Here is a 10624-nt window from a genome sequence, read left to right as displayed (position 1 = left end):
CAAGCGCTGTAAGCCATGTTCCCTGAGAGTATTGATGAGTATCCGAGTAAAATGACTCAGTATGCAATAAGCCTATACCTGACATCTATATCGTAGCTTGTTATCCGGAAAATGATAACGAGGCTCAATGTGCCCCGTGCCTTCCCCATCGTCGGATATCCTTGACAGGCTATAAGTGTCTATGAAGATTCACGTTACGATATAACCTAAAGAGAAAGAGAATGAATTAACACTCTACACTATAAGTGAATATTGATTAAAAAAGGTCCTTAAAACACATCGTACACGTTTGTAACAATATATTAACGTTTATTCATTCACTTTCACCCTTAACTGAACAGTGTTTTAATTTAACCGTTGTGTGTCAACAAAAAATAATAGACTCGTACTATAACAGTAAGGGTACTGAACAATAATATTAAAAGCAAAATTCATGATACAGTTACATAAAACGCCACATTAACAGAATCAACAATAGTGGTGCAAGCTAAACTCTTCCCTTTCTACGGTGTCCATTCGTTATGTTTAATCCAGACTGACTGACTTGACTGTTCTATCGTTTCGGCTAAAAACTGTCGCTTCCTAGTGGAGAAGGTGTTGGACGTTCGTAAGAGTGGGAGTGTGTGTGTGTTGGTTTAATTGATTGTTGTCACGTTTTGGTCACCATTTTACGAATTCGAGAGAGGTATTAACGATTGCTGGCAATCACGTTTTGTATCGAACGGGTTTCGGGGACGCATTTGTTTTTCGCAAAATCCTACAATCAATGTGTCGTCGGAAGGAAATCATACATATTTTGACGCCAGTGAATCAATTGTTTCTCCTGATTTTGTTTTGTTTTGTTCTTATGTAGTAATGACTAATTACGCTCAGATTCATAACCCGCTATAGGCACTGATTCGTTATCCTTCCCCAAGCTACTGCTAACACGAGATACCCTCACTATTCGTCTCCATTATTGTACAATTTAAACGATTTTTTGTTTAGTGTGATGAAATTCTTTACTTGTTAATTTGAGAAAAAACATCCGCGAGGAATACGCAAGTATAGATAGTGTTTTTGTGAAGGAGAAATAGAGAGAGCTGAAAGAGTTTTAATTAAGTGAGCTATCCGCGCAAATAGAATGCAAACAGAAACATAATTAAACAAACTAAACACTACATATCGTTTGCTTGTTTGATTCTTCGAAAGATCGTTATCATATTGTTTTACGTATAGTGAAGCACTATAGCGTTCGAGAAATGTGTGTGCATTGCGTGTTTTTTTTTGTTAAATTTTAAAGTTACAAATTTTTCATTTTTTTACACTATTTTTGTTATCCACTTCTTAAACAGTTTAGCAAAATAAGCGGAAGCTGAAATCGAGGATGCGAAGCACATTTCGTATGGCTATTTGTTTTCCCATGCGTTGATGCAATTTTCTAATTTTTGTCCCAATTTTTCGTTTTCATCCAATGTTTGTGTGCTTTCTGCTCATGTTTTCTTCTTCTGCATCTGGTTTCGTTCTGTCTCAGTCGCCTGTATCGATGATAGTGTACGAGTTTCTCGGTGTGTAAATGCTCCTTTGGCAGAGTGGTATCTGTTCACCTTGTGGGTTTTGGGAAGTGTCCTTACTGCGTCCAGGGCCACCTTAAACTGGAAAGGAGAAGAGCGTGCATTAGTAAACAGTGGAAAGCGCCTGATTTGATTGTATCTTTGTTTAGTACTACACTCGCAGGGAAAGAGATTTTAACAACAAAAAGAAAAAGATTATTTGTTAATTTTATTAAAATTAATTAAAAAAGCAAGACAAAAAGAATGGAATAGGTAAGTAAAAGAATTATTTAAAAAACAATAATTTTTAATCGAACAAAAACAAAATATAAAACTGAGTTTAGAACAACGAATACATAAAAGTATTATCAAACAAAAATCAAAATGATACATAAATATATTTGTAGTTTCACAAGTTGTAAATTTGTTAGCACTTCGATTAGCTACGGAATATTATTTGATTAGCCATATTGAAATCGCCGGCCAATTGGTTAACACATTTAATAAAAAACGAGCTAAAGCCTGCAACATGTACATTCACACCGTAAGCGTTGAAAACATGGAACGGAAAGCTTAAGTGAATGCTTCATTCGAGGACACTTACGAAACGGTTCGCAGATATGTTGGAGTTGCGATACGGATGGGAAAGAAAAATGTTTGTTTTGGGCAAGCAGAAAATTTGGCGTTTAAACATTATCCAAAGTGAAGCAAAGTTCAAAATGTTTCTTTTACTTCCAAAAACCCATCCTGCACGAGGTGTCCAAAAGAAAAGCCAAACTACTGCACTATGGACATGTGGGAAAATGATGCAGACCAAAGAAAAACAGATGGTACAGGCAAGCACGGGAGTTGGCATCGGTGTTGGTACCGCTCTAATCTCTAAGTACGGGTAGTGAAGACCTTCGGAATAAAGTGGGGTAAGGAAACAAACGATAATATATGTTTCAACGGAAGGAGCTCAGCTTTACGCGCGTTGCAATGGTTTTGTGGACACATTAGAGGGAAGCTCCCGTCACCGAAAGCGGAGATGTGCTCGCTCGGTCGGTACACCCGGTGGTACTTACAGCTGCATGGACAGTATTTTCGGATTCGGACAGGCTTGGGGAGCCCGTACGTGGCACGGCTTGTGGCACTGGATCGCACAGTCCCGGCATTCGTAGCCCTGCTTTCCCGGGCGCCTCGGTATGCTGCGATTGCAAACAAAGCACAGGAGTCCACTAAAACAAACCAATTGGGCGGGAGTATACGTTAAAATTAAATCGTTCCCACATTTGCCGGTTAGATTGCACAAACTAACCCAGGGATGTGTTTTGCAACGAACGTGTGATCGTTGTAGATGTGTAGCTTGGTCCCTTTGCGCTTCCAATTCTTCTGCTTGGTGGCCACCTCGAGCGGTACCAGATAATGGCGAACCACATTGTTTTCCGTCGTTTCGAGCAGTAGCGTTGACTCTTCGTGCACGTACGTTCGCCCACTGCCGGTAGACAATCCCGATATGGCGGATGATTCCGAGATGGATGATTTGCGCGATAGATTGCGGAAAATGTTCGATCCTGGGATGGGAGTGGGGTGGAACGGGGAAACAGAAACAACATCATTAGTTCAGAAGCCATCGCACCAAAGCATGTCGCAACCAACTTTGATCGAGCGACGATCCTCGACTGAGCGTTGACGATGCGCTGCGCACGTTACCTCCGGTTGCGGTTGGACTGTACTGGGGTACATCCAACGATTTGGACTTCTTGGACGGTGTCAGCTTGCTGCGCAACGTGCCGAAGATGTTGCGCGGTTTTTTAACCGGCGGCACCGAGTTGACGCTCACCGGCGCACTGTTGCTTAGGCTGGCGGCCATGGACTGGGAGGTAGCTGAAGCCGAGGAGAGAGCCGGCGAGGCGGGTGTCGATTCCGATTTACCACCGTTGAAGGAGTTCATATGTCCAGCAGCGGACGGTTTTAGGAACGAGTTGTTCTAAAATGAAGAAATAACCTTTGTGTTAAAATATGTAGCGCCATCTAACGGCGGGTGAGAGTACTAGAAAAAGGTTTAGGCTGTGTGTACACGAGTATTGAGAGAATTGAATTGAGAATTGAGAGCTATGAGAACTTTAAGCATTCGAATGCTATGAGCATTGTAATTGCACATTCTATTTGTTTAACAAACAGCATATAAAGCAAAGAAAATAACTAGTTGTGCCTCTAGTTGGCACATCACATTTTCTTATGTTCGTGGTTTATCGCCGAGTACACCGAGTATATCATCTGTTCATTTCTGGATTCTTTTCAAGTTGATCTCAACTATGTTGAGATAAATCGCTAATATTTTCAATTTTCTGACATGTAATTTAGAAGCTCCATAAGTGTGCGAGCTATGCATGTTTTGTACAGCAATCAATTTCACCTTGCCGAATCTTGAGCAAGCGGAAAAGATACCGAATCAACCTCTACAAGTTCAACTAAAATTTAATAAAAAACTCGAAGCGATTCCAAATTGATCGTTCAAACGCAAAAAATCTTTACCATTCGATTAGCTTCTGCCGCTTGGAACCTTTGGTTACGTTCTGCCATCGTCTGTGCTTTGTTTGACAGTAGCTTGGACGGTGAAGACGGAGACAGCGGTGACCCGGTAGTACCCGTACCACCATTTACCGCATTCGGGCTTCCCGGACCGGGCGTGCTCGTGATGGCATCTGGGAAAAAAGAACAATAATGAGAAATCAATGCAATAAATCCAGTTATGCAGACGAACCAAACGCGAATTAAAAAATAAAATAAAACAATCTTAACGACACACTGTAACAATTAATGTAGGTAAGTTTTTCAAGCAAATTGGAAACGTCCAGTTCCAAGGATTACTACGCAGTACGATAACACTCTTGTAGGAGAGAATTTCCACTACACTCAGGGGACTTGTGAGGGGGGGAAAAACAATATCGGACCCTCATTTTCTACTACTGTATCAACCCGTTTTGCAGAGTTTATGAAGCTTTTATGGAGAAGCACATGCAAGATGGATGGAAAATAATCGCTACATCACAAGTTATCCATACTAGTAAACTGGTGCTGGTGTTTTCTTTCGTTTTCAAAACTACTCTAATGAGTTCCAAACATGATGACATCATTAGTCTTAAAACGTTCATTAATATCGCAAACCATATACCGATTAGTTGTGGATTAATGCTTGTCGGAGCGCAGCAGGCAAAAATATCTTTACTCACATAGATCTCTCTTTCTCTCTCTTTCTCTCACAGTGCTAATAAATGAATGATTAAATTTTTCCGCTCAAATAAGTGTTTTTAAACAAGCCTATATTTTAGAATATGTCATACAAAATTAACTGCAGCTTTGAAGTGGTCTTTGAGTGATCCGTGTAAGCGTTGCGAGCTTGCGTAAGTGTACACATCGATCGGTTCTCGTATGGTTACTATAACTGTCTGTCACCGGTTGGCCGCAAAGCGCAAAGCGGAAGTGTGTAGAAAGGTACGGCTGTGCTGTGAGCTATGATCTGCCCGTTGCAACTGACACTTAGTAGCAGCAGTGACATTCAGTACTATCGACTGTGCCATGCACGTTAAGCCTCACAGTAGGTACTGTACATTCTGAAAACTCACGTACATCCCTTTTTTTCAGATAAATAAATTTCTACACTCAGAGGTTTTCTGATTACACCAATAACGATAGAAGTTTATTTTTTCATACATAACAATGCCACGAATCAAAATACAGCAGGTAAAACTTTGCACAGACGATAGGCTGCTCGGAGCTTATTGTGTTTTTCAATTAGAAATGCGAGAACTCAAAGCTTGTCGATTATTAAACATCGTCCCCGTAGAAAATTGAATATGTTGTTATCAGTATCGCATAACACATAGCAACTGGTCACCCAACAAAATTTATCAGCGAAAATTCTGTTCAGGATTGTACACGGTTCGATATAAGCTCTCGATGGCATTTAACAAAACTTAAAACAAAAAAAAAAACACACAGAGAAGCTTATCGTCCATACAAACCCTAACATAAATAGTTCAACTGAAGGGTGGTATTTCAAATAATAAACAACAAAGCGAACATGTTTGCTATCAACGAAATTACACCTTTGAGACATAAACAGAAGAGAGCAGCATTAGTTATTGGTTGAGCAGCGACTTCGAAGATTGCTACACGAATAAGACGGAAGCGCATATATAAAGTGTGTGCGTGTGTGTGTCGTGTTTGAATAAAATTTTGTAAGTTTTAGTCTTGTGTTTGGCATTGTGTTTGATTTAGTATTCTGAAACAAATAGACAGAAAAAAGAAAAATAGATAACAGACGGATCAGGGATTATGTGAGAAAATATACTTTGTTTACTTCATTTGTTTTGTCGATTAGGTTAGACATAGTTCTGCCCGGAAGAAAAGGTTAGTAGCTCTACGATTGTTTTGAATTTTTTAAATGTTACAATAGAGTTACATCTGTGAAAATGCGATATGCGTCGGGAAGGAAGATACTAAGGAAGAATTCCAATAGTCAATATTACAGGAAATGTGGCAGGAGTTTAATGAAATGAGTCGTGCATATGCCGCAATGTGTTCTTGCCCCTCTGCTTTTTGACATTAAGCCTACATTTATCCTGTACTAAGTGAAAAAACAAACCCAAAATTACAAACATGTGCACCAACAGTGAATTTAGTTTGTAACAAAAAAAAAAGAAACAGAAAAACCTAATGTATAAAAATATATCCAAAAAATAAAATAATGTAAGAAGAAAAAAAAATAGCAAACGTCATAACATGGCGCAACGGTAAATAAACAAAACCGAATTCATCAACAAACTAAATTGCAAAACTAAACTCAACGTAACAAAAGTAGCTAACTAATCAACTCAACCAAATAAGACACACAAGGTGCAAGAACAATGTATATAAAACTAAACAAAAAGGTTTCAAATGGGTCGTAATGAACAGTCACGGAAGAGAGAATGAGACATGATCAGTGTGCTTTGGGTAAGAAATAAGAAAACTTCAAATATACTGATGCTTGGGATTTATGACGAGAGTGTTGGTCCGAAGAAAACAAAAAAAAAAAACAAATAAAAATTTTTCATTGTATATCTTACCTCGTGCAAAGTTGGACATTCCATTCGTGTGGAAGGATTGCTGAGTGTACTGTCGCCGTGCTGCAGGAACCGGTGGTGAATCGATGAACACAAACTAAAATAAATAAAAACAAAGCTAAGGTTCACGGGTTTCTTGGGTAAGGTCAAAAACGGTTCCTTAATCAAACACATACCTCAACCGTTAAGGAACCGGTAATGGTTTCCGTTTCGTATGGACGGGGCTGCAGCTCGAGTATCTGTGTGGTGGCTGGACCGTTGGCCAATTCGTCGATCCCTACCAAACCCAATCCGAGGAACTTTTGGCCACCAGCTGTGTATTTGCAGGAGTATAGAAAAAGAAGAACATGAGCAACAATGTAGATCCCTTTCTTTTAAATAGTGTATCGTAAGGTAACATTCTGTTTTTTTAATGGTGTTAAAATCTATTATCATGGCATGCAAAAATATCTTGCATTGTTCTAGGTGTTTAATACAAAGTGGTAAAATATTTCCGGGATTGCAGTAAATACTCGAACGAAACATAAAGTGTTGTTAGATAAAAATACTATTCAAATGGTTAAAAATGCAATGGAAACAGTCAGAATCGACTAATTTATACAAACATTGCATACATTCAGGCGTGATATGCTTCAATCAATATTAATTCACCAATAATTAAAACAAAGCCGTACTACTTTACTTACTACACATTAGTCGTAAAAGAAATGTGCTACTGTATGTTTTTATGTTATACTCAGCGTGTTACACTCACATGCATTACGGGATTTAGATAGGTTAGTATCAGAACATGCAGATTCGCCACAGGAGTCAGTAACGGTAGCTTTGGCGGTTAGCGGATTGACGGTATCGTCCTCCGATACGGCACCCGTTTCTGGACATTCGGCAACGGTGGCTAGCATACCATCGCTGCCATTGTACAGTTCGTTTGGAACACACGTGTTGTTAGTACTATCGACGACCGGCGTCGAAGGCATGCTCGATGTGGCCGTGTTAACCGTCGGAGAAGGAACCGCTTGAGGATCGCTGCTACTCTCATCCCCAGCGGTTCTTTCCTGTTTGTTTGTGGATGTCGAATTATCATTACCTACGGCTACAGTATCGTACACCTCGAACAGAAGTTCGGTCGAATGGTTCGACAGATCACTACGGGAAGGTGGAGAGTGGAAGGAACATCGATCGTTTCGTACATAAAAAAAAAACCGAGGAAAGAAGAAAAATAAATCGATACCACCACATTACTACTCCGCACTTGCTTGCACTAAGTAACGATTTCTAAGCCTAACATTGACATCGGGCTGGTTTATTTAAGCGCGACAGAATCTACTTACAACAGGAAGGTTTCATCAAAGAACGGATTTTGGCCTTGCTTGGACGCAGATTGGTGCTTCTGGGCAGGTTCGTCCATTTCGATCACACAGTAAGGTTGAGTGCACTACAAACCAAAGGGAGAAATTAACGTTGACTATGTTTTTTTTTCTCAATTAGGGACGTGTTTACGACGCACCTTCAACAGTCCCTCTGCTTTCAACACTTTGACTAGTAATTTCCTTGGGGATGCTGATAATCCGGTACCGTAAGCATCATCTTGATAAGCGCGATATCCATCACTGTAGCCCTGCAATAGCGAACAAAATTCTCAGGAATATTTTTTGTGGCAGCATACCACGCTAACATTCTTACACCGTAGCCATAATCAGAAGTGACTTCTTCGGACTCTTCGCCCATTATTCTCGGACAGGTGGAGTAGATGGAGAAGTCAACCGGGTACACTACATCGCGGATCGAACCGATCAGCAGCTCCGTAATGACATCGATCTGTTTCTTTTCGTCCTGTGCGTTTGCTGTTTTCAGTGGTCCAATGCTGTTTAGATGAATTTTTATCTACAAAAGCCCAGAGTGCTTACACATATACACAGATAAAGAAACCTCCCAGCAATCGGAATCTTACATCAGGATATCCTTCGAGTTTCATTTCTCCCTTGAGTGCGAAATAGTTGACGATGACGCTAACACGGGACTTCAATCGCGCGACGGTTGCCTTGTAGTGGGACACTTCGGTTTTCTGGTTACTCGACTTGAACGCTTTGATCTGCAGAACAGGGGTAGTATCGACATCGAACAGCAGTTCGACTTCGTTCGATTGATCGGTCGGTTCGCACAAGATGCTCGACAGGTTCGGCGGCAAACTTTCCGGCAGTACGCGCACAATTTCGACAATCATTTCGTGCTGCTCTACGTGCGTCAGTAGTGCCGTGTTGACGGTGGACACCCAGTCCTGTAGCAGCTTGTTCACCACCACCAGGTCCGAGTACAACCAGCGGAACAGATGGATAGCCCACTGGGTGATTTGCTGCGGGAGTGAAAAAGATTGTCATTAGTTTGTGAATATTAAGTGAATATCTAACGCAGTACACTTACCGGATCAGTGCCATTAATGTTTGATGGCGGTATCAACGGACGCTTTTTCTGCGTCAGTTCGGGACCAGGGCTCATGCGGGAAATGCGTTTGCGGGCGATCGTGGGACCGCTAGCGGCACCGATACTTCCGCCACCGAACCCACCACCAGTTCTTGCTCCACCGCCCATACCACCACTGCCGCCATTGCGAACTTGGGACAGAATGGCATCCTGTAATAAGAGAAGAGGACATTGGTAAGACTTTGTTTACGTCGTAATGTTGAGCCTCTTTGTCTGTTTTGTTGGCACTCATAGCGAACCCAGAATATTCGTGATAACTATGAGTGAATAAATAAGAAATTGAGATGGACAATCTAAAAAATCTCAATATTGCACTTTATTGACTGTTGAGTTTCAGCTGTCATGTCATGTTACTGACACCAGACAACCTAAAGCACATACTATTTTGAGAAATGTGTTACATCTTTGATAGGATTGGATAATGTAAATGTAATTGGAGTGTAATTGAACTGAGTAAGTAGGTGGATTGCGGAATTGAACAATAAATAAGAACGCAGAAGAGCTGTCCTAATGTTTTGACTTACCTTTTTGGTGAGCACCTCCTTCGGTTCGGAGGCTCGCGTTGCCGCGGTCACACCCGTTGCCGCTACCGGCGACACACCACCGGTCGCAGTACCGGCCGGGATGGGGACGGTGCCACCATCGGCGGTCCCGCTGGTCGTAGCGCCCTTGCGCAGCACGTACTTGTCGTAGATCAGTTTGGTCGCAAACACGAGCGATATCACTACCACGATCAGCGCGAACAGTAACATTACGAACGTATCCATCGTTAGATCACCGGCTCCTTCAAATACACAGATATAGTCGTCAATTTGATCAGCCAAATCTTCGGCCATAGCAGTTCGTTCCTACGCGGCCACACGACATAACCGGACGGGCGCACTTGGTGTGGGTCGGGTCGGGTCGGGTAGGTGAAGGTGATGTTGGTGTTTGGTAGTGGTTTGGAAGATGAAGCGGGTGACGAGAGCTGGTGGTAATGTATGTTTTTTAGGACTGTTGATTACAAGTAGTTGGACATATATTTCGATTTTTTACTGTTCCGCAATTATTCACACCACACAACGTTCGCACAACTTCACTTCGGAATGGCTTGAGATTCGGTATTCGGGTGGATACAACGAACAAACAAAAAGGGCACGTGGAACAATGCAAACTTGTTAAATACACAGGGTCTGGGTTGTCGTTAAACACTGTATAAGATTGTTTTGCATCATCTGAGAAAAGAGTAAGTAAGACAACACATTAAGACGAAGCAAAACAGTAAAGAATGAATTCAAGCAAGAAAACCTCACTACACATTACATACGCGAAACATGACGTGATACAAGTACTTTTCTAGTAGATACTTTTATTACAACAGTAGTTGTTCTAATACAGAATTATTAGCTGACTTCTGGAATAAGTATTCATCAAAGACTTATAAGAAAGTAAATTTCATCAAAGTTCAATAGAATACACAATGGAGATGGAACTTTGTACGGTTATTAAGTTCTAAGACTAAATTTCGTATTAAAGTCAATC

At 41.0% G+C, this 10624-nt stretch overlaps 1 protein-coding gene across 1 annotated transcript; it reads right to left on the bottom strand.

Moving 5' to 3' along the window:
- Positions 1-1609: 1609 nt before the first annotated feature.
- Positions 1610-9939, bottom strand: LOC128709379 (uncharacterized). The gene is made up of 14 exons (XM_053804377.1): positions 9628-9939; positions 9044-9253; positions 8574-8975; positions 8306-8506; positions 8130-8240; positions 7954-8057; positions 7377-7768; positions 6799-6935; positions 6626-6719; positions 4050-4219; positions 3171-3501; positions 2830-3085; positions 2597-2749; positions 1610-1634 (listed from the first exon to the last, which is right to left on the bottom strand). Exons 1-14 carry the CDS (start codon positions 9937-9939, stop codon positions 1610-1612), a joined length of 2898 nt encoding a protein of 965 aa, XP_053660352.1.
- Between the last annotated feature and the right edge of the window lie 685 nt (positions 9940-10624).

Source organism: Anopheles marshallii, chromosome 2 (assembly GCF_943734725.1).
Source record: "Anopheles marshallii chromosome 2, idAnoMarsDA_429_01, whole genome shotgun sequence".
Classification (NCBI taxonomy): Eukaryota; Metazoa; Arthropoda; class Insecta; order Diptera; family Culicidae; genus Anopheles; species Anopheles marshallii.
Note: the sequence above shows the minus strand (reverse complement) of the source record. Positions and strands in the feature narration are given on the sequence as shown.

Bases quoted from the DNA above. Each gene is read 5' to 3' on its own strand.
- LOC128709379 (XM_053804377.1), bottom strand. From the start codon at position 9,939: ATGGCCGAAGATTTGGCTGATCAAATTGACGACTATATCTGTGTATTT. The intron at 8,507-8,573 runs GTAAGATTCCGA...GGGCTTTTGTAG, and splicing joins AACTCGAAGGATATCCTGAT to ATAAAAATTCATCTAAACAG. The intron at 1,635-2,596 runs GTAAGTACCACC...TCTCCTTTCCAG, and splicing joins AAAATACTGTCCATGCAGCT to TTTAAGGTGGCCCTGGACGC.